Source organism: Biomphalaria glabrata, chromosome 15 (assembly GCF_947242115.1).
Source record: "Biomphalaria glabrata chromosome 15, xgBioGlab47.1, whole genome shotgun sequence".
Taxonomy (NCBI): domain Eukaryota; kingdom Metazoa; phylum Mollusca; class Gastropoda; family Planorbidae; genus Biomphalaria; species Biomphalaria glabrata.
This window is the reverse complement of record NC_074725.1, coordinates 19,007,206-19,032,395: the sequence shown is the minus strand read 5'-3', so window position 1 is coordinate 19,032,395 and position 25,190 is coordinate 19,007,206. Positions and strand designations below refer to the sequence as shown.

The 25,190-nt window shown below is 36.1% G+C and overlaps 2 protein-coding genes across 3 annotated transcripts; both read left to right on the top strand.

The window, feature by feature from the left end:
- The first annotated feature begins 2,948 nt into the window (after positions 1–2,948).
- On the top strand, positions 2,949–17,796 carry LOC106056416 (chromatin complexes subunit BAP18-like). Its single transcript, XM_013213154.2, has 6 exons — positions 2,949–3,110; positions 7,647–7,747; positions 8,977–9,078; positions 14,041–14,216; positions 15,284–15,379; positions 15,975–17,796. The coding sequence occupies exons 1-6, from the start codon at positions 3,093–3,095 to the stop codon at positions 15,995–15,997; spliced, it is 516 nt and encodes a 171-aa protein (XP_013068608.1). The 5' UTR covers positions 2,949–3,092; the 3' UTR covers positions 15,998–17,796.
- On the top strand, positions 10,225–14,090 carry LOC129923145 (uncharacterized). Of its 2 annotated transcripts, XR_008775086.1 has the most exons (3): positions 10,225–10,413; positions 10,612–13,561; positions 13,961–14,090. XR_008775086.1 is itself a non-coding variant. In XM_056012930.1 (2 exons), the coding sequence occupies exons 1-2, from the start codon at positions 10,225–10,227 to the stop codon at positions 11,080–11,082; spliced, it is 660 nt and encodes a 219-aa protein (XP_055868905.1). In that variant the 3' UTR covers positions 11,083–13,997. The 2 variants fall into 2 exon arrangements, 1 of the variants encoding a protein (XP_055868905.1); XM_056012930.1 differs by having other exon boundaries at positions 10,612–13,997.
- Positions 17,797–25,190: the final 7,394 nt, after the last annotated feature.

Sequence of the window (25,190 nt, the reverse complement as noted above, 5' to 3'; positions counted from 1 at the left end):
AGACCCCCTTGCAAGTAGAAAGTAATCGAAAAGGTCTCAACCCAACAGACGATTGGTCTGCTGCTGAAACTAGTCGACCGAAGCCTGATGCGCAGCCTGATGCCGAAGAAGAGGGACCATTGCGTGTGGAGAGTTACCAACCTGCCCCACAAGCATGTCCTCCATACAAGTCTGCAGATGATGACCTGTCCCATAATGTCCCCTCCAGTGAACCTGAAACCCATCCCAAAAGTCCTCTTCGAGAAAGCCATTTGAAACCTCCTGTTAGGCCAATGATTTTGGTGACACCGGCCCTGGCATCCTATCCCTCCCCATGTGTAAAATGGCTGCCCGCAGTACAGAATGACAGAAGGCGACGTTTGATGAGCCCAAGGTGCATGGTGATGCAACCACGACGTCATTGCAACAAGATGAAGATCGACTGGAGGAGAAGAAAGCGACGTTGGCTGCGTTCGAGGATGGCGATGCGACCACGATGTCAGTGCAACCAGGTGAAGGTCAACTGGCAGAGAAGACGAAAGCGACAGTTGCTGAATTCAACGTGGGTGGCTTCGTCTAGCTCAAGAGGCAAGCCCACTGTCACCCCCACCGATAGACCCCCACCTGCAGCGATGAAACTACACATCCCATGTCATGAGATTGATGCTGTCCGGGACGGACAGATCTAAGGAGGGGACAGTGTTGTAAACCTGGTGGTGACACAGATGGGGGTAGTGCTGTGTGTTTTTAGCCTACCCCAAATCGCCCCAGTCCAGCGCAGGACGATCGGTCAACTGTGACCAGTGACAGTACACGCCAGTCCGGCAACGACCTGTGTGTAAATATTACGCACGCAAGTCACGGCGATTGTGATCATTCTGAGTGGTCAAGAACGTTCCATCCGATTCTAGAAGGCCAATAGAGACACTATATAAGAGCGAGTGTGTCAGAAGGACTGGACTTCACGTTACCTCGCAATGTGACCAGACGAGGCGAAGTTAGAGACAGACGGTGTGTGAAGTCAGGCGGAGCAAGGCTATGTTTTGGACAGTTAGTGTAATGTTGTTGCCAATTATACAGTGTTTGTAATGTATTTGCAATTAAATTGACTGATACTTTGGAGCCCTGAGTTGTGAGGTTCTTTAAGTTCGTTGTGTCGTGTGGTGCGGTTTGAAGAGAGCCTGGATAGTAGGAGAGATACGTAACAATATTTTTTATCACATACTGTCCTCATTAACAAAATATTAATAACAAACAAACAAAAAAAATAACAAAGAATTTCGGATCAGGCCCGATCTCTGGCAATTTTTTGTTTTTTGAAATATCCAGTGAACGATTTGTCTGTGAACAATTTGTCTGTGAACGAATTGTTAGTGAACAATTAGTCGCGTGAACGATTTGTCGTGAATCAACTGTCGGTGAACAAGTTGTCGGTGAACAAGTTGTCTGTGAGCGAATAGTCCGTGAGCGATATGTCGCGTGAACGAATAGTCGCGTGAGCGAATAGTCGCGTGAACGAATTGTCGGGTGAACGAAATGTCTGGTGAACGAATAGTCGCGTGAACGAAAAGTCGTGAACGATTTGTCGGTGAACGAAATGTCAGTGAACGAATTGTCGTGTCCCCGTCAGGAGTGAAGTGAAGAATGCAAAAAAAAACGATTTTGGCGTCGGGGCTTCGCCCCAAACCCCACTAAGGAGCCTAACAACGCTCCCCTAGACCTCCAAACTAACAAGAGAAAGGGCTCAACATGTCTGGGTTTTCTTTTCTGTACAGTAAATTAAGAAACACTGTTTTTTTTTTCTCATATATATTGTTGTAACTCTTGGATAGGCATGCACTCAACGTAAAGGCAGGCAACTTAACACAGTTTAACAGGAAATAAATACAGGTGTTTATTCACTAGGACTAACACATAACATCCTTCAGCTTCCTCAGAGTCTTGGTTCTAACTATACCAGTCCTTTGCTACTTAACCCGAATGTGGACCAACGACAGCCTTCCCCGCTTCGCTCCAGGTCCCTTCTACAACCTTCAGGCAGCATAAAAGCTGGCTTCTTAGTTTCCAAACATTCAGACTCTTCACAATCCCGGATGCACTGTTATTCTCTCTATCCTAGAGTCTTCCTGTTTACGTTCACTAGTGCGCACCTCAAGCACTGGTGCAAGGCAGGGTTACAACAATATATATATATGCTGTACTCACGTTTATGCATAGGGTTAGGGTTTACTGGGCGTTAGGGTTAGGGTTTGGAAAAAAAATCGCCCCTCCCCCCACTCCAAAGTTCTGGATCCGCTAGTGTCTACACCTGGTATCTTTATTAGATGCTTTCAATGGCCGTTTTCGTGACATGGTTTCATACGAGTAAAAGCATCAGGACAACGAAAATAATGCGTAATCATAGCAATTTTTAATTAACGAAATAGTAGCCTACTACAAATTTAGCTAAGGGACAGGTATTCCAGTAATTATTGTATTGTTTCTAATTTACATTTTTTAACTGATTTTTGGTTGCATGCCGCCCTTCAAGTTATAGTATTTTTTTTAATGCGACTTTCCTGCTCTATACAAATTTCTGGTAATGTCTATGGTTATGGGCTGCTTTTTTCCTAACAAACATTATCTAGAAACCAGTCCCTGTACTGCCGGAGATGTGTTTATTCTAGAAAACCTATTTTTTTTCTTACTGCTTTTGAAGCACAGATCAAGAATTGATTTTTTTTTTTAATTAAAAAATAAAACAAAATATAATCTAGTATTGGATATATACAATAAAGTGGAGCCTGATAATCTGTCATCCCATTTTATAAATGCCTGTTTACATCTAAATTATAGATAAACAAAGGAATAGAGCTCGACTCTTGAGACTAAAAATCTAAATCAACACACACACTCACTTTCTTTCATAAACAATTCTGGGTTTTTTCTCAGTAGCGTTGTTTTTGAAAATCTGTGTAAAAATGAAATTTTGGAAAACCTGGAGTTTCATATTATGAACCGCCAGAGAAAGAAAAATGATGTTGAAGTGAAAAAGCAAAATAAAATAGACCCTAGAAAAGATCTCGTCTAGATCTAAGTCTATTTATTAATTTAAAGATTTTATAGCTATAAAAATGAGTTCCTCTTCAAAGGTAAAATTAGAGTTCTAGTAGAGTTTATTTTTCTTTATAAACTTCATAAGTTCATTCTTAGCCTTAGGCGGCTTAGGCTTAGCTGGAGTACTCAGAGTACTGTGACTGTCTTAGTCATAGTCAGTTAGTGAACTTAGTGTCTAGACATCTAATCTAGATCTAGTACTGAATTATAGTGAATACTTTGTAACTTGTTTATTACCTACCTTAGTTAGTCTTAGTCTGCCTTAGACTTTAGTTACTACTTAGTAACTTACTAGATCTAGTACCTACTTTACCTACTAGATCTAGATCTATGACTAGAGTATCTTACGTCTATTATGAGTCTATACGAACAAGTTAAGCTCAGTCGCTGACATTTTTTATGTTTGAATTTGTGTAAGAATTAGACCTAGAAAAAAACTGATTGACACTGAGTGACTGACACTACTGACAGTGATTGTATCTATGAACTCCTCATCCATTTTTCTTAAAATGTAGACATGTTTTATTCTATTGCTACTCATAGTTAAAATTATATTTGATGTTAAATGGGTCAGCCTGTCAGGTCGATGCTTTCGAACATCGATTTACCGCTACCTTCAAGAATCTTATCTTATCAAACATATTAAGAAACTCAAACACACGAGAAGTATGGTGTTTTAAAAGTGTTATAATCTTAAAATTTTGTGAAAAGTATGGTGTTTCAAAAGTGTTATAAATCTTTAAATATCATTTTCTTTTTATGCCATGTCAAGACAGATAGAATAACAGATAGATTTTCACACATGCTCCACATCGAAGGAATCTATCAGCTCTGCTTAGAAACTGACGATACACATAAGTGTAAGGTGCTAAGCCCAGTAACGCATTACCAACACATTACCGTACCAGTACTTATTTAGGTCTTTAGAAGCTATTTTGAGATATAAGGCTCTTAATAAATCCAGATATTATTTATTTGGGGGAGAGCCTAATAAACTTTGGTAGCCAATAGATAATCCCGCCCTCCCCAAGCCATTGCAGGACACAACAGTTTACGTGGTTGACCTAAATTCAAAACATACGTGGCTCTACGTATCTAGCCGCCGATCTAGCACGCTCAGTGTATGTAACAGCCCAAAAGTCACTGCTAGATATTTTTCGATCGGGGCGGGGAATGGGGGGGATTACTACAACTTGAACAATGTTTTGGGGCTGTGTTGATGGCCTGGTTTACACCTGTGTGTTGCCATATCACTGACCATTTTTGTTTTGTTGTGTGTTAGTCTTGTGGCTGCGATTAGATTTAGTCTTGAAATTTACGTTGTTACTTTGCACTGAAAAAGTGTGAATGTTGGAGAGTGGAATTGTGTATACAAGAAGAAAGTGCGGGTAAGGGTGTGTAGGCAGAATAAGAGAGTGGTTAAATGTGTTATTGTTATTATTTTGTGTATTTGTGATGTTTCAAAGGAGTGTCTTTGTAGCGCATTATGAGCTTTATCATACTTTATGGCAAAATAAAATATATATATATATATATAATTTTATAGACCCGGCGCCATATGTCTAGATCGAGAAGCACAACTGACTATGTATTTGAGGCTGACATCACATTTTAATGGTCGATCAATTATTGATGATCTCTTGATACAGTGTCTTGACTGTTTCTCTCTCTCTCAACCCCCCCCCACACACACACACACACCTTTTTTTTTTACCTGCCAAAGACATTTTTATTTCAAAATACCATATCTACATTCTATACCTCCCCCTTTCGTTTTATTAATATCTCTTCACATCAAGCACATGCACTAGGTATTGGTTTATAACATGTAATTCAGAAGTTAATAGAATGGGGCATCTGAAAAAAAAAAAACACAACTAGATATGTTTTACTTTCTTTGTTCTACCGCCGTCGCAACAATGTTAATAGCATCAAACTATATGTGTCATAAAATCAAGCTTTTAAAATGGGTATAATTAGTGCATATCGATGTAAATCTATTTACTTAGAAAAATATAGCACATTTATGGTAAACCACAACTAGCTGATACAAATTGTAACACACGAGTAATTTATATCTGTAGTTTACATTACATTATTTAAAAAAATAACAATTAAAAAAAATATCATTTCAATATTTTGTCTTCTTTGGGTTATATCCCTTTGATGTTTATTTTTAACATTAAAATGGTGTTCGATATTTTATGAAGCTGAGATTGCTTATAAAAAAACAACAACTATCGAACACTTCCTATTTCTCAATTTTCTTGTTTGGGTAGCAAGGGACAGATTGAAAAGATAGTTGCAAATATTTCTCAGCCTAATTAGAAGCGTATTATATAGGTTTTGTTGAGCTGAAGCATCATTGGCATTAAAAAATACCCTTAACCCGAGACTCACTTCACTCTTCCCAAGAGGTCAAAAAAAGTGATGTTTTTATACCAATATTACCAATGCACTTTGAAAATAAGTAAAAAAAATTATCCTCAGGTGAAAATGAAACTTAATATGTAACTTAACTATAAAGAAATGGACGATGCACAATAGGAATGGACTAGTTTCGTCATAATCATCGAAATAAAGGAGAATTTTAAAAAATACAATGGGTTGTTCGATAAGTACCTTAACATGAAGGTGTTCGATAGGCGTAAGTTACTCTAGATCTAGTACTAGATTTCTAGATGATAGATCTACTACTTATTACTAGTACTACTCTATTTCTACTTAGACTACTTATTTACTTATTATTATATATATTTATAATTATACTTATAAAAAAGTTTATATTATATACTAACTACTAGAATTGACTAGATCTACTACTGACTTAGATTGTCTAGAATGGGGCTAGACTAGTTTAGTTAGTCTACAAGAAGTAACTAGACTAGATAGATAGATACCATAAATAATAATAATTAATAAATATTAATATTACAGTATTAGATCTACCATGACCATCTAATAGAATAGAATAGTGTGTAATGTGTAAGTCTTAAGTGTCCATGCTCCCTTACACTTAACAGCCCACACCTTGACCATAGACGCAGTGTCCATAGGCATCTGACAATAACAAATGACAGTTATCAGTTATTCTGACAGTCCATGCTACTACTAGAGTTAACTAGAGTCATTGAGTAGAGACACTAGTAGATTCACTAGATTTAGTCGATTCTCTAGTTTCCAGATTCTATATATATATATATATACTATACTAGATACTATATACAGATCTAAATATCAAGTATATATATACAAAACATTGACACTTTAATTTTATTACTAAACACAAAATACCATATTTTTGGAACTGTGCAAAAGTGGATCAGATTGTGAATGATAGATAGAAAATAATAGTTTGTGTTTTTAAAGTGCATCTTGAACTACCTACCCATGGTAAGCTTTTTGGTAAGCAATGCAGGTTCTAGATCTTTATTTTACCGCAGTGAACATGAGAATGAAATTAAAATAGCACTTTTCCTCTTTTGACGGATGAATAAAAGTACGTGGTGACCAATTAAAGAACTAAGTGTAGCTTAGAGTTAACAAAGAGTCAAAGGAAAATATCATGTATGAATATCTTCAAGTAACTAAAATATTGATATCAACAATCGTACTTCTTCTTGCATACAAAATGTTCAATTAAAAGTATGATTGCCTGCAATCACTTATAGCCATGCACATGTCCTGCTTGTTGCTTGTCAAGTTAGTCTAAGGATAGCATGAACAGAAATGGACAGAATGATGGCAGTGATAGTCAACTACAAACTACTATTTGAAAACATGAACAACTGCTTATTAAATCTTGTTTGAAATTTTGCAGTGTTTTAAAAAAGGGTGTATTTAAAATGGTTTGCATTTAATAGTTTAAAAAACAAAAGGGTTCTCTTGCATAAGACCAAAAGTAGCCATTGCATCAGTTTTTAGTATGGTACAAATTATGGTCAAATCAGATATTCCTTTATTTCAGTAGCCTCTTTGGTTTATGAGATCCAAATCTGGACAGACAAGATCACACATAAGTAAAAGAATCTTTTTCCATTTTAGGGGCCCACTAAAAAGCAATCAAATACCCAACAATGTAATTGCCTAGATCTAGTGTGTAGGCATTATAAAGTAAAAAGTAAAGTTCCCCTTTCAGACCTTGTAGTCTATAGGGCAGATGATACGTTTCTGTGGCCTACGGTTAATGAGGATGTCGTGTCCAGTACAATGACCAACCGCTTTTACTTTTCCCCAACTAATGTCAGGTACCCAATAGAGCTGGGTGGACTGAGAGGCGCCCAAAGATCCTGAAATTAAAAAATCCTAGGATTCGATCCCCAGACCCCTGTCAGGAAGCCAAGCGGTTTACTGCTCAGCCACCGCACCTCCCGTAGTCATTGTAGCCATTTTAAAAGCATAATCAGAAATAGACTAATATATGTTTATTGTTAGTAAATTAAGCTGAAATAACTAAAATAAATTTTATCTTTTTCTTTGCTAATGATAATGTTATATAACACACACACACACACACTAATGCATTAATTTCATTGTATTTTTACAAATATATTCTAACATTTATTTTGTAGGTTGGTGAAATTTTTACAGCTGCTGGAGCAGCCTTTACAAAATTAGGAGACTTAACCATGCAGTTGCATCCTTCCTCTGATCAAAGTGCTGGTGGCATTGGGTAAAATTCTTACTATTCTTTTAATTATAATTATGCAATGACATACTTTAGTTACTGATGATTGTCATGTTGTAGGAACATAATTATTTGGAATTTGTTAGCTGAACAGAGGAGCACTTGGCAGTAAAGCCATATATATCTTAATGTTCCGCAAGGTTGTCTTTTCCCTAAGTGATAATGGATATAAACACATCTATAAAATGTTTCCAAATGTCTATATAACCTCTGACAACCAGTCCAACACCCTGGCAGAGCCTGCAATGCCTCTGACTCCAAAGTGTACCGGTAATACCGTTCCTTTGGATACTTCAGCTTCGCATAGAGGGTGGAACTCCTGTGTGGGCAACATCGTTCTGACCATAGCTTATGCCCAGGCATTCATTTCATATCTCCATTCATCTCATTTCTTTGTGATGTTTGTGACTGAAAGAGACCATCTATAATGCATTAAAATCTTGAAGAAGACTTGTAAACAAAGATTTTGTGTCCTCATTTCTAATGAAGGAGGCACTGTGGCTGAGTGGTAAAGTGCTTGCTTTCTGAACCGGGTGTCCTGGGTTCAAATCCTAGTGAAGACAGGGATTTTTAATTTCAGGATCTTTTGGGTGCCTCTGAGTCCATCCAGCTCAAATCAAATAGGTACCTGACATTATTTGGGGAAAGTAAAGGTGGTTGGTTTGTTGTGCTGGCCACATAACAACCTTGTTAACCATGGGCCACGGAAGCAGATGAATTTTAAATCATCTTCCCTATAGATCGCAATGTCTGAAGGGAAGACGTTTTTCTGTTAAACCTTGAACTTATTCCAGCAGTTATTGACAGCTGTTGGATAAAGAGATGTGGTAGTTGTTTCACTATCCACATAACATCCAAATGAACTTTAAGCCTTGTCAAGTTTTTAGATAAACTTGTATATTTAAACACTGTTTAGACTGTCTTAAAATGGATTAATGCTTTTAGACCATTTGGTTTCTGGAGCAAGTCAAAGTCATTGGTTGCTCAGGGTAACAGGTAATGGGCATTTTGACTTACCAACATGACAATCATCTCTACTTTTCTCAATAATATTATACTAATTAAGTACCTATTTGAATTTGGTTCCAAGCTCCCTTTTGTAAAGAAAAACCTCTGATCAGGCCTTAATATTTAGGGTTGGTTTTAATATTCTGCTGCTGTGATTAAACGAAATGTTCAATTTTAAAATTTGTTTCAAAAATATTTTTCTCCAGGGGTAAGTGGACAGAACAAGAAATTGAAATGCTGAGAGGTGCAGTGAAACGTTTCGGTGAAGATCTCAACAAAATCAGTGAGGTCATCAAAAGCAGAACAATGTAAGTAACAGGGTGTCCGCGGCCTCCTAAAATTCAAGGATGTCCTGGAATATTAAAATATCTCCTTGAATGTCCTGGAATTTCGCCGATCTGGGAAAAAAAAATCGCGTAAAAAAAATAATAATTAGAGGATGGGCCGGCGCGGGCGGAAATAAATTTGAAATTACCGTTTCCGAGTCTGCGCATAAGGTGTTTACTGCTCCTTCACTAAATAAAGAATCGTTATCGGATCATTTTTTCAGTAAACACGTTGATTTTCATCCAAATTGGATCTAAAGTTTATGTTACGCATCTTCAAAACTGTTTTCCTGTTTTATTTTGTGCCTTTATATTTTCATCGGATCATATTATTACTTAGATCTATGTGCATTGTGAATTTAATAATTAGATCTAGGCCTAGATCTAAATATATCTAGACTAGATTATTATTACTCGATCTATATGATCTACGTTTCTTTTATTGTGATTTGTGCTTTGGTTTAATCAAGTCTTTATCTAAGCTAGAGATTTAGAGTCTGTTACGTAGCTCTAGTCTTGAGACTTGATTGTTCTATCATCTGATTGGACTGTTCTAGAATACTAGATTCAAATCTAGATCTATAACCTACATTTGTATTACAATGCCTAAATACGGGACATCGTTTAATGCGCTTTGGCTTGAAAAAGATATTTACAGATCTTGGCTTCAAAAATCATCCGTCAGTGACACCAAAGCCTTTTGTCGTCATTGTAAAAAACAAATTGACATATTATGCATGGGTGAAGCAGCACTTAAATCTCTTATGAAATCAGATAAACACAAGCGAGAGTCTGGTAAGTCAGATGGCTGCTTAATGATTGCACCCATATTTGCTAAAAAGGTTGCAGTTACAGCGACTGTCACTTGTCCTACACCTACAGCTATGCCACCAAATCCACAGGTGCAAGCTGCTCAAGTCATTGATCTTAGCCAAAATGTACCAACAACCTCTATGTCTACCCAGGCGCAATCATCAATCAAATCTCACGTGACCACAGAGGAGACAATCAATGCAGAGATACTATAGGCTTTGAAAGTGGTGTGTTCTCATTACTCATTTAACAGTTGCCATGATATTGCTGATCATTTTGCTCGAATGTTTCCTGACAGCAACATAGCTAAAAAAAATGTCTTGTGGAAAAGACAAGATATCCTATCTTGTGTCTTTAGGGCTTGGTCCTTATTTCCAGGATCTTCTAAAGGACAAGCTCAAAACAGTGAATGATGGTTTTGTACTATTGTTTGACGAATCTCTAAATCGAGAACTAAACAAGAAACAAATGGATATGCATGTCAGATACTGGGATACAGATAAGGTGAGTTGATTTGTTTAAATTATAAATAGGCCTACACTAAATAGGTTAAATTAAACCTAAAGATGCATGAGTGCTATCTAATTATAATGAAAATAAATATTCAATATTAATGATGATTGTAGAATTGTTAATGAGATAAGACTGAATATAATTGTATCTATCGATATGCTTAATATTTTTTGTATTTCCCAACTCTAGGTTGTTACAAGATACTATGGCTCTGCTTTCCTGGGTCATGCTACTGCTCAAGATATGCACCAAAAATTATGTGAAAACTTTCACTTTGACGGAAAAAGTGTTGTTGAGATATCAATGGATGGCCCCAAAGTCAACTGGGCATTGTTCAAATTACTCAGTGAGGACCTCCAGAAAGCATCAGAAAAAAAGTTTGTGGACATTGGCAGTTGTGGGCTTCATACAATGCACAATGCTTTTCGTGCAGGCCTTGCATCAACTGGCTGGGAACTGGGTCATTTTTTCTCATGGCTGTCTTGGCTTTTCAAAGATACCCCAGCAAGAAGGGAAGACTTCACATCACTAACTGGCAGCAGTGATTTTCCTCTTGAACAATGTCAGCATCAATGGGTGGAGAATGTTGAGGCGGCAGAGAGAGCTCTCAAAATATGGCCCCACGTAAAAAAAATAGGCAATCAACACCAAGTCTTTTGAGCACCTGAAAGGCTGTATGGATGATGTACTACTAATTGCCAAAATTGAAAGCTTCATATCCATTGCAAAGGTTTTGCAACCTTTTTTTTAAAGATATCAAACAGATGCCCCACTGTTGCCCTTTATGGCCCAAGACCTCTTCAACATGCTTCGGTCATTGTTGCAAAGATTTGTGACACCAGCTGTTTTTAAAGAATGCACTTCAGTTACTGCACTGCTTAGTGCAGATTTGTGAGATATAAAAAATCTTCTGCCTCCTGGAGAAGTTGACATAGGTTTTTAAGCCAAATCTGCTGTCAAAGAAATTAAGAGTAAAGCCAGTGCAAGGGATATTTTAAACTTCCAGATGGAGAGCAGAAAGTTTCTGATAACAACAGCCATGAAATTAATGACAAAATCTCCACTGAAAAATCAGCTTGTCCAGTGTTTGAAATGGCTACAGCCTAAAAACATTGTAGAAGATTTTGATGGTTCTTTAAGAGACTTAGATGCCACTTTGAGCTACTTAGTTCAGCTTGGCCGTGTCAGCGCAGATGACTGTGATGATATCAAGTCGGAATTTACCCAGTGGCAGTTCCATCGTCACCACAAATTCTGTTGCATTCCAGTCCTTCAGTATCCTATGTGATAGACTGGATACTTTTTTTAATCAACATATTAACAGTGAATTCAGTAAACTATGGGCACTAATGAGAGGAATTTTGATTCTTATAGCCAAGAGAATGATTTTAACAGCATTGAAGCAATGGGAGGAATTAAAAATGTATCAATTTCTTCAAGCATGCGAATGGCTGCTGCTTCAGCCAGATCAAAGTATAGAATTTATCTGGAAGAAAGGGCTGAGGAGGAAAAAAGAAAGAACCTAAAAAGGAAAAGAAACGATCAATTTGAAGAACTTGAGGCTATGAAAGCCAAAAAAGCTATGGACTATAAATATTTTTTTTTATTTTTTTGGCGCGAATTTTATGTCCTGGAATTTTTAAATTTCTCTTTGAAAACTCCTTGAATTTCATTTAGACTTTGGTGCAGAAACCCTGATTAGTAAACTATTAGGAGTGTAATTTGTCACCCAGCTTGATCTGGTTATTAAAGAGAAATTTGAGTACATGCTTAACAACGGACATTTAAAATTCTTTTTAGTTGTAGGCCAAATCTGATGGCATAGTTGTTAATTTTTTTGTGTGAGAAAAAGAGCAAGTTACTTTTGTTTTTGACGATCTTTTAAAAGCATAAACATGGCTGGGATATATCCAGGTGTATAAGGCATTCGTTGACCTGTCATTTCATACCCGGTCATTTCATCCGCAATTAAATATTTTTTCTTATTCATTGTTTAGTTGTGCTGTTAAGGCCTTGACTTTAAGCCCTCATTTCATCTAATATATAAATATGATTATGTAGAATGCTGTTTGATATTTTTGACATGTTATTTATGTGTTTATAGTTTTTCTCCTTCCACTTTACATTCTTGATGAGAAATCTTATAATATATTGTTTATCTGGGTGTGTACTTAGCTATAGCGTTTCTATTGAATGTGGGGAATATAATATTATCCTGCGCATGACGTAATGATCAAAAGTCAATGTGTGGTGGAAGTAGTGGCTGATAACTCCTGGGGACCATCTTTCACTTTATTTTATTTTTCAATCGCTCTTTCAAGAAAATGGGAGCGTCATTTTTAGCCTTGAAATAAGGTTTTATTTTCTTTTAATGAAGGCTGATTCATCCATCCTCAGGATATCATGTCGCCTATATAAATTTTGCTTTTATTTCTTTTAAACATGAATGTTGTAAAATGTGTTATAGGCAAAGATAATTACAAAACCTTGTTAAGTAATTTGAATCGATGGATCGTCTTCTGTACTTACAATCAATATCCTATCTATCTTATCTTATCTTACCTATCTACATAAATGTAGATGAACACAAAAACACTTTTTTACATGACCTCTATATTTATCATATTAACATATTACATTTTTTAGCTTTTAATGGCATTTAATTTTATTCCTATCTAATGTGTTACACATTTTGTCATGTAATTAAAATTGAATATATTATAAATATTGCTTATTTCATGATTTGTACAATGACTATTTGTTAGATAAAATGATCAGATGATGAAAAGAACAGGGATGAAATGACCAGGAACCAAGGCAATCAGCTACTTAGTGGGATTCTAGTGTTCTTACTGTGCTTGGTTATATTACTTTTTGTGTTTCATCTAGAGGTCAAACTATTGTCAATTACCTCTTTTCATGTATAATCTTGCATTTTGAATCTCTTTCAGGTGGAAACAAAAAAGTTGCCTTTCTGTTGTTCCCATTAATGTGATACACTCTTACTCCAGAAAGCATTTAATTTGCTTTCTAAAACTTATATATAAAATAATTAATGTCAATTTTTGAATTGATTCATGTTTTCTTTTTAGTTACAATAAAAAAAATTGTGCAAAATTTCTACTTTATTGGAGAAGAGGTAGATAAAATAAATGAGAAATGGACGAGCTCCCATCCAAATCACAAGAAAGATGATGCTTACTATAAGCTATCCCGACAAGACCAGCGTCTAATCTTTCGACTCAGGACCGGACACAACAGAATGCGACAACACATGTTCCGGAAGCTCAAAATTGGAACCAGTGAAATCTGCCCATGTGGAGTATCACCAGAAAATGCCGACCACGTCCTCCAAAACTGCTCTCTCTACCAAGAGGCCCGTATAAGACATTGGCCCCAAATCACCCCAATAGAAAGAAAACTATATGGAGAGCTCCCTGATTTGGAAACCACTGCGCAGTTCATCTCATGTATTGGTCTAGTCATATGAACACTCCAACATAACAATGAGAACGATGAAGAAGAAGAAGGAGAAGAGGTGCTGGAGAAATAACATACACAGACTTTTTGCCAGATTAAAAAAAAAACTAATTAAAAAATGATTTTCTTATCTTGCAGCTCTCAGATTCGCACTCAGCTGAAACGCAAAGCTTATGAAGATGCTGGGCTACAGCCACCTAGCACAACTCCGGCCAAGGCAACCACAACGACCAAAGTAGTCACAAAACAGACAGTTGCAGCTGTGGCTGCTCAAGTGGCTGCTGAACCTCAAGCTAAAAAGCAAAAAACTTCAGGTCTGGAAATCTACTTAGCAGAGTTTCATATTAGTATTTAGTGTGTACTCCTTAAAGGAAATTAGCCTGATAAGATATAGAAATGGTTTTTCATTAAGCATGATTTTACCTGTTTTCTAAAAGAACACACTTTTAATTTGCTCACTTTATTTTTATTCATATAAATAATGCTGAAAGGTTTTTCAAAACAGTTTTTGGTCTCATCTCACCATTCATTCAATTCACTCTCTTTCCTTTCCTCTTCATTCTGCTAACCAGCTGGTTCTGTGCATTTATTTCTTTACCTGGCAGCAGGGCCGATCTTAGGGCACTGCAATCTATGCGGCCACAGTGGGCCCCGCACTAACTCTAGTTGTAAATTATTAAATTAAACCATTTTAACTTATAGCAGGGTTTCCGCTGTATCCTGATTTTCCAGGAGCTCCTTGAAATCTCATGAAATTGCAAAGTATACGAAAAAGAGTCATGAAAATCTCCTAAAATTATTAAAATATCCTGAAAACTCAAAACATGTTCTGAAAAATAGACAAAATTGTAATTTTGGTGTGTCATTCAATATGGAAAACGCCAATCCTACTCGCAATAAAAAAAGGCATTGTCAGCCATCATTTAATAAAAATAATTTTAATCAACACAGTAAGTTCCAATACTTAATTTACTGTAATAGTCACTGGCATACTAATATAGATCTAAATCTATCTCGATCTCTTAAAAAAATCAAAAGTGATATTTTGATAGTCTATAGTAAATCTAAAAGGCAGATCTGAATGTTTATCGACTTTTTTTTGAAAATCTACCTTCTATTTTAGATGGCTCGTAAAGTTAACTTGATCTTGATTTTGCATTTAGTAAAATACGAATAAAATGCAAAAAGGAATTTGTTTTCTAACAAAAAATCATAATTATCTTATTATCCTTATCCCTACCTAGACCAAGCCCCGCGCAATCCGTTTCGCATAGGGCCCTGCAATCGCTAGGACGGCCCTGCCTGGCAGTGAGCCCATCATCTTACTCCATCCCTGACATATCTTTATTTTTAAATCTTCACTGCTGTATTTGTCTAACAGAAGTAACATTGAGTGCGTTAAATGCCCCTGAAGGAGATGTTGACATTGAAGGCTTGGGAGATTCCAGTAGTCATAAAAAGTTGGATTTTGATTCTGGTAAGTCTAGTGAACTCATTTTATTGTGAAGACATGGTGGCTGAGTGGTATAGCTTCTGAACTGGGAGGTCTCAGGATTGAATGTCAGTAAAGGCTGTGATCTTTAGGACACCCCTTAGTCTACCCAACTCTAATGGGTACCTGACATTAGTTGGGGAACGTAAAGGCTGGCCACATACACCCTTGTTCGTTAACTGTGGGCCATAGAAACGGATGGCCCTGACATCATCTGCCCCATAGATCACAAGATCTGAAAGGAGTACATCACTTTACTTTATAGAAACAGATGACCATAACATCATCTGGTCTCTGGATCACAAGGTTTGAAAGGGGTACTTCACTTTACGTTATGAAAAACAGATGACCATAACATCATCTGCTCTCTGGACCACAAGGTCTGAAACAATTCCTTTTTTACTTGACTTCCTATTTTACAATATTTTCTCATATAGCCTGAACAACAAAAAATGTTTTGAAATTTTGATCTTCAAAAAGGGATGTAAAAACAATAACATTTTTTGTATTCTACCTGAGCTCACTTTAAAACAGTACTATAGCCAAAATTTACCCTAAAGATTTTTTTTTCTAATTTCAGATGTTGATTCAAGCATGTTGTAGCAAAGGGACGTAATGGTGTCTGGTGTTTTTTTTTTTTTATTGACAAGATTGTGCAGCTGACTGTAAAAATATTTTTGTTGGGTTGAATGAAAAGATGGCACTTGGTGTTTTAATCATTATGTGTGTAAAATGTTACCTGCTTCTCATCTTGCAGACAGTGTTCAAAATGGAAAGGGGAGGAAGTCTCTGGTTTCATTGACATTCTAGTACAAAATTTCTCGTCAATAATAGATGAAGCTGTATAGAGTTGTCCCTTGTTATTGACCAAATAATTGTGTGCAGGAAGTGAACAGTATATTCTATCATTATATTTGAAAATAAATTATTCATGCACTGCTACCTTCAGTTGAACTTGTTCATTGGATACAAAACGTTCTCGTTACACTTTCATACTGGTTAAAAGAACTTGCAAGACAGACCTTATGTAGAGTTCTGCTAGTCTGACTTGACAGTTTGTCAAACCATTGGCTTGAGAAATGTTCTATGGCTTCCTATAGTCCCAAAGCTACTATGGATCATCTTATAGAAATGAAATGAATGCTTGTGTACTAGCTATGAAAATGTTGAATTCAATAGACCTACAAGTTTTACTTACAAGCAATGTTGTTTTAGTAGTTTTATCTGTTTTTATAGTCACACTTTTAAACATGGCACTGTATGTCTACAATCATAGATGTAAATAGTTCTCAAATCTGTATGAAATTTTTCCATGTTATAATTCCTTTTTTAACTCTTTCAGTGCAGCGTTACTCTCAGCGAGTAACTTGGTTTATAATATTTATTTCACTATCTTTTTTATGTTAAACTTTTTATTTCTCTATTTTTTTTAACTTCCTAGATGTGGGAGTGATTGTTCTTTGTTTTGATACTAAATTCAATGCAGTACCAACACTTTAAAAAAAAAAAAAGATAACATTATGTTAATGGTTCCTCTTTTTTACTTTATTTCCCGGGACCCGAAAAATGTAAATAATACATTGTGTTAGTGCATTTGTTCATATTATATTAAATTTAAAGTGATTAAATATGTTAAGTATTGGGATTTTAAAAATATTTATAGATTAAATGTTTAATGAAAAGGTTTAATCTTTCAGTATATCGATTTTTTAATGAATTTTAAAAATATTTTCTTTTTTCCGTACTCAGTTTAAAATTAATTTAAAAAAATTTTGTTTGAATACTTTATTTAATTTACTTTACTTTTGTAGTCCATTCATTTTCCTTTAAAATAAAATAATATGTAAGATTATTTAATAAAATAAAAAAGTTATAGTTGTTTTAGTAACTCAACCCCCCTTGAAAATTTGTGTTCATTCCGCAAAACTCCCAATTTTTCAATAAAAAAAATTTGCACTGAAAGAGTTAAAATATCTAGTCGATGGTTTAAAAATTAGGAATGTTCACTCTAGGAGTCTTTGGCTTTAAAACCTTAAAATCAAATGTGTGTCTACAAAAAATGTGTTGAATATTTAATGTGAATACTAAAAAAAATATTATTTCACACTAACCTTGGCATTGGCCTAAAATGAAAGTAAAGTGCAATCTGCGTCTGACATTTGTAGGTACAAGTTCAAGGCTGTTTATTAGACAATTGTACTCACTTTGACATTAAGTCTTTGTTTTAGGGATGACTTTTTGTGTGTGTGTGTGAAACTTTTAATGATGTGAGACTTACTGAAATATAAGTGGTAGAAAATTTTATTTTGTATTTATGATAAATGGTAAGATTTGTCATTGTAACTATTAAATGTAATATTGACCCTATTAACAAACAAAATAAAATGTTTGTAAATATTGTAGTTTGTGTTTTATGCACTTGTTCATTTTGTTAATTACACTGGTGAAAAGTTGGCAGCTAGAATGATGTTAGAACACTTTGAGAATGACAAGGGATGTATTAATGGGTTGGCTATTTGTGGAGGAAATTTTACCCAATAGTGACAATGTAAAAGTCTTTTATGTCTTCTACCATTACACACGCTCTTCATGAATATTTTATTAAATAATATTTTTGAGATGATTATTCTAACCACTAGTAGTGTGCCTAGCAAAAGAAAAAAAAAAATACATGCTTATTGAACAGTTTGTGTAGATTTGTCTTGTTTCAAATCATTGATCTGATTGGTCAAATTAAAAAAAAATGTCCAGAAAATTGTGAAATCTTGTTTAGGTTGAAACTTGTTCTACAAATCTGCTAGATTGACATTAAATGTCTAGGTGGCCTTCTAGTACTTACTAAGTATATTTGCCAAACTTTTGTTCTCCATAATGAAACCTTTTCAAGCAACCTTTCTTTGCACCATACATTGATTGACTTCTAGAATTGATTCGTTGCTGGATTGTCCAATATTAGAAAGCTACATGAATATTTAAAAAAATGAGCTGGTTATTCACGAACCTTTTTCCCCCCCCCCCCCCCCCCCCCCGCTGTTATCGACTTTTTTTGGCTATTCATTTCTTCTTGAACTCCAAGTACAATTGATTAGTTATTCGCTTGCTTTGAATTGTAGCCCTAGTAGAGCAGAACTAAATAGACCAACTGCAAGCAAGGGTATCAACTCTTAAGCAAAAGTTGGCTGATGTGCCATATTGTGAATTATGAATCTAGAACCAGAGAGAAGTTCTGGTGTAGTTTTGGGTTGAGTTTGAGCATTGAGTTGTGGTGACAGTTTTTTTTTTTTTGGTGGGGGGTTGCCTGTGAAATTATCTCATACTAAAGTAAATGTAGCTATGTCAATATTTCCTTCTTGGTATTATAGATCTATTATGTATCTAATACAGTTAAATACACGTTTGTTTGTTTTAAAGTTTGCATTACGAGTGTCCTAGAACTGAAAGGAAAAAAAACAGCACATTCCAGTTACTAAGTCTTATGTGGAACAAATCCATACCCCCCCCCCCCCCCCGTTTTTTTTTTTTTTTTTTTGGTATTGAAAAAGGAATTATAATGTTTAGAGAGAAGGGCAGGGGTGTCCTGCTGCCTGGTCGTGTGGTAAGCGCTCTGGACAGTCATCGCGATGGTCCTGGATTTGAACCTTTCCTGCCGCCGTCCTTGGGGTCGAGGTTTGGGCTAGGATGTAATAAGCATGTGAAAACACAACCCATAGCCGCTATCAAGGTTGATGAGCAAGAGTATAGGCCTTCCATAAAACCAAAAGTCAGGTTGTAATCAGAGTGGGGCAGAAGTTGAAAGGCGAGGAGATATCAAATAAACTTTAGAAGATTGAACGTCAGAACGTTTAGGTCCATCATTAGATGAAATTATTTTCTTCAAAGACACACAATTTACGTAATCAAGAAACAGATCTAGCTCTAACCCTACAAGGCTCTCGCAACGCCGCCCCCCCCCCCCCAAAACCGAGTCTCATTGCACGCGTCATTTGTCACGTGATATTTGCTCCGTTACAAGTGGTCGTAATGCTCACACCCGCGTTCAATCAAGCAGATGTGTCATGTATAAACAGGCCTTCTGCTCTACACGCATCACTCCAATCTTTGTCCCAGCAATACATCAAACGTTTGAAGGATAAATAGACACGAGCAAACAGTGTAGGTTGGGGGGGGGGGTTCCTTTGTGTTTTGTTTTTGTGTCGTCACACTGAGCGATTTTTTTTTTTTTTTTGTTAATGTTAAATAATACAGAAGCCTTGAAGAAAAAGGCGGTAAGAATGAATGTGAGTGGGATCAATCGCATGTGTTATGGTAGATCGACTTTGTGAGATTAACACTTTTTTTTTTAATGGAGTAAATGCTACAGAAAAATTGTGCGCATCAGATACCAGGAGAAATAGACAAAATGAGTTTTTACTTTTATAAGTCAACACTCTGGCTAGTAAAATGGAGGAGCACCTTAATGCTGTCAAGAGACGAAAGTTGAGCAGGTTTGGTCATATCGTAAGACATGACTCACTGTCTAAAGCATGGACGTAGCCGGCAAAAAAAACAACCACAAAGTTGCACTCCCTCTCCCCAAATAAATCCCTCCCCCGCAGGGGGGGGGAGTGGAACTTTGTGACTGATTTTTTTTTTTTTTGCTTTGATTTTGTTTATTTTAGGTGCGATTTTAATATTAAACCATCACTTGCCCCAGCGCAGCCAATGGGGGTTTTGAGTTTAAATTCCCTTCCAGGGGCGTTCGCGGATAAAACTCCCCTCTTCTATAAAACAGACAAAAATAATGCAAACGACAATCCTCTAATTCCAAGAGCATAGCCAAGGGGGATTTTGAGTTTAAAATCCCCTCCGAAATTTTTGTTATAGGCCTAAACCCCCTCTTTATTATAAGACTAAAGCATACATCAGTCACCTGATTCTATGAGCGTAGCCAAGAGGGGTTTTGTGTTTAAAAACGCCCTCCAGCGGGGTTTGAAGCTACAAATTACCTCTTCAATATAAAAACAAGATTACAAAGACAGTTTGTGTGGAAACACAAACTCGAAATTGGCCCCCAAAGTGGTCCACCGATAGTCTTCACCAGGATTCGAACACGGGACTTCCGGTTCCAAGTGATTTACCCGTCAGCCACAGCATCTCCATAAAATAATAATTATTAACCTTATCCATACATTTAAAATTAATAACATGTTACAATAATAAAGAAAAACTAAAAAAGATTTAGTCTTCTTACAAAATTAGATAAATTGGCAACACGAAAAAAAATCTTGACCTAGATAACTTTAGTTAGTGAGCTAGCTACAGTTGTGTACAAATGACTTGACAAGACTTTCAATTCGCAAATAAAAAATAAATAAATCTAGATCTAAGTCTAGATCTAGATCTGAAATAGGTATAGAATCTTGATATAGAATCTACTAGTCTTTATCTAGACTAGAACTCGTATGACTTTAGTTTTAAACAGACTGTCAAGTGTAGGTCCCTATATTGAGGATATGTCAAAACTGCGCGCTATAAAAGTAGTTAATTATTTTTTAAACGTATTACTGAAACGAAGTTCGTATCAAAATTCTTTTTTAAAAACAACATTTGAATCAGTATTCTATCCAATGAGTTAGCTAATAAATGGAAAATATATTTTATAATGATCCATTGATACTTTTACCATTGTGACCTTAGATGCAAATTTTTTGTACCAATGCGCGAATCTATGAATGAAGCTTAATTTGTTAATGAAGAAGTCTGTGACCTTTTCAAAAGACCTACCTATTTTTTTGAAAAATCTGCTTGCATAGATAATTTCAAAAATTAGATGATTCACTTTCGGAAAAGAAAAAAGTAGCCGTTGCATCAGAACTTTGAATGATCTAAAATATTATGATGTCCGATTTTCATTATCTCTTCTAGTTTCTGAGATTTATTGACACCACTGATGTATTAACACCATTGATTTAATGACACCACTGATGTATTAACACCACTGATGTATTGAAACCACTGATTTATTGACACCACTAATTTATTGAAACCACTGATGTATTAACACCATGTCCTAATATGTTCTTATTACGTCACATCCTATTTTCTCACAAAACATTCACAATAAACAATGACGCAATATAAACTTATTAACTCTTTCTCTCCGCAATTATTTACCACATTCTGGTGGAATCAACGTTGGTATCGTCAGTTAGGAGAGAAAGAGTTAATATTATTATTAAATAATGTCTACAGTAATTTATTTATTTATCTGTGACAACAGAGCACACCACTGATTTATTGACACCACAATGTAATGATTATTCTTATGTAGCCCAACAGACCTTCCTGATGTATAGACACCACTGATGTATTGATATCACCGATGTATTGACAGCTGATGTACTGACACCACTGATGTATTGACACCACTAATGTATTAATACCACTGATTTATTGAAACCACTGACTTATTGACACCACTGATTTATTGAAACTACTGATGGATTAACACAACTGATTTATTGCCACCACTGATATATCAACACCATTGATTTATTGACACCTGAAGTATTGACACCACTGATGTATTAACACCACTGAATTATTGAAACCACTAATTTATTGACACCACTGATTTGTTGAATCCACTGATGTATTAACATAACTGATTTATTGACACCACTGATGTATTGACACCACTGATGTATTGACACCTGATGTATTAACACCACTGATGTGCTGACCACCGATGTGTTGACACCACTGATGTATTTACACCTGCTGTATTAACACCACTGATGTATTAACATCACTTATTTATTGACACCACTGATTTATTGAAACAACTGATGTATCAACACCATTGATTTATTAAACCACTGATGTATTAACACTATTGATTTATTGACACCACTGATGTATTAACACAACGTATTTATTGACACCACTGGTGTATTAACACTATTGATTTAATAACACCACTGATGTATTGACACCACTGATTTATTGACAATACTGATGTATCCCAACAGACCTTCCTGATGTATAGACACCACTGATGTATATACACCACTGATGTATTGACAGCAGTGATGTATAGAGATTCAGTAAACTGGATTATTTAACAAAAAATAGATAATCATTGCTTATATTTTTACACATATCATGGTCTCTTTCAATCTTTTATTTTGCAAAATAACAATTTACACCAAAAATATTTTTCAGTCCATATTATGTTCAAATTTCATGACGTGATGTAGGCCTAGTGATTTCATGACGTGTTGTAGGCCTAGTGATTTCATGACGTGTTGTAGGCCTAGTGATTTCATGACGTGATGTAGGCCTAGTGATTTCATGACATGATGTAGGCCTAGTGATTTCATGACGTGATGTAGGCCTAGTGATTTCATGACGTGATGTAGGCCTAGTGATTTCATGACGTGATGTAGGCCTAGTGATTTCATGACGTGATGTAGGCCTAGTGATTTCATGACGTGATGTAGGCCTAGTGATTTCATGGCGTGATGTAGGCCTAGTGATTTCATGACGTGATGTAGGCCTAGTGATTTCATGACGTGATGTAGGCCTAGTGATTTCATGACGTGATGCAGGCCTATTGATTTCATGACGTGATGTAGGCCTACTGATTTCATGACGTGATGTAGGCCTAGTGATTTCATGACGTGATGTAGGCCTAGTGATTTCATGACGTGATGTAGGCCTAGTGATTTCATGACGTGATGTAGGCCTAGTGATTTCATGACGTGATGTAGGCCTAGTGATTTCATGACGTGATGTAGGCCTAGTGATTTCATGGCGTGATGTAGGCCTAGTGATTTCATGACGTGATGTAGGCCTAGTGATTTCATGACGTGATGTAGGCCTAGTGATTTCATGACGTGATGCAAGCCTATTGATTTCATGACGTGATGCAGGCCTATTGATTTCATGACGTGATGTAGGCCTGGTGATTTCATGACGTGATGTAGGCCTAGTGATTTCATGACGTGATGTAGGCCTACTGATTTCATGACGTGATGTAGGCCTAGTGATTTCATGACGTGATGTAGGCCTAGTGATTTCATGACGTGATGTAGGCCTAGTGATTTCATGACGTGATGTAGGCCTAGTGATTTCATGACGTGATGTAGGCCTAGTGAGCTTGTTACAAATAGCATCTGAGTTTGAAAGACAAGCACATCAACAGAAAGACTTGCGTGGCGGCAGAGTTGACACTAAGTATAGTGTTTATAAATGACTGTACCTAGGATCCTTCATTGTCACATCTAAAGATAACAATCTTAATAGTCAATACTGATTAACTATTGACTAACTTGATAATGAAACCAATGACTTACTAAAAGTAGCTTCGTTCATAGTGCAATCCCTATTTATAACTTTTTAACGTGTGGTCTTGTCACTTGACTATGTCTTACGTAATTAGTTCAAAATATTTACAAATAAAACCTCGCGTCACCCCGTCAAAATGGAGAACAAAACAATGTTCTAACCACCAGGGTCGGCCTTAGGCAAACTAGGCAGCCACTTAACATCCGATTGGTGAGGATCTCGCACAGAACTCACACACACACAAATTAGAGAAAAATTGAGAAACATGGATCAAATCCACAAAGTGAATGTCTACAAACACAGCGCTAAGTCTCTACTATCATTCAAGGTTTATTCACAAAGTCAATGTCCACAAACCCAGCTCTAAGTCTCTTCTATCATTCAAGGTTTATTCAAAAAGTCAATGTCCACAAACCAAGCTCTAAGTCTCTACTATCATTCAAGGTTTATCCACAAAGTCAATGTCCACAAACCCAGCTCTAAGTCTCTACTATCATTCAAGGTTTATCCACAAAGTCAATGTCCAGAAACCCAGCTCTAAGTCTCTACTATCATTCAAGGTTTATTCAAAAAGTCAATGTCCACAAACCAAGCTCTAAGTCTCTACTATCATTCAAGGTTTATCCACAAAGTCAATGTCCACAAACCCAGCTCTAAGTCTCTACTATCATTCAAGGTTTATCCACAAAGTCAATGTCCAGAAACCCAGCTCTAAGTCTCTACTATCATTCAAGGTTTATTCACAAAGTCAATGTCCAGAAACCAAGCTCTAAGTCTCTACTGTCATTCAAGGTTTATTCACAAAGTTAATGTCCACAAACCCAGCTCTAAGTCTCTACTATTATTCAAGGTTTATCTACAAAGTCAATGTCCAGAAACCAAGCTCTAAGTCTCTACTATCATTCAAGGTTTATTCACAAAGTCAATGTCCACAAACCCAGCTCTAAGTCTCTACTATCATTCAAGGTTTATTCTAGGGGTGCACCGGATAGTACTTTTTGATATCCGGCCGGGGCCGGATATGACCGGATAGTAAAATTTGATATTCGGCCGGGGCCGGAGCCGGATACCTAAGTGTCTTTTTAATAGCTAGTGTTGCTGAACATTTTACGAAACTGTTAAATAACATACCTATACTGGTTGGTTTTATTTTTTTTTCCTTTTATATACCTTATTGTTTTAAACTCTGTTACTGATTGATTTATTCAAGCTTAACTGTATTTCTAAAAATCTGTATAGCATGAGTGTGTCTCTGTGTATGTACGATGCCACCAACTGTAAAGGATGTGTCTAGGAATGTCAATGTAAATAATGTTAGTATATATTTAACTAGTTACTAATGTATATCTCATAAGTAAAGTGCAATCTGCCTTGTATAGTGGTCGGATGTATGTGTTCATGAATTTCAGACCAACAACCTGGTCAGATATACCTAGTGAGCCTACACATGTAGTCCTAGTGTAGTGTG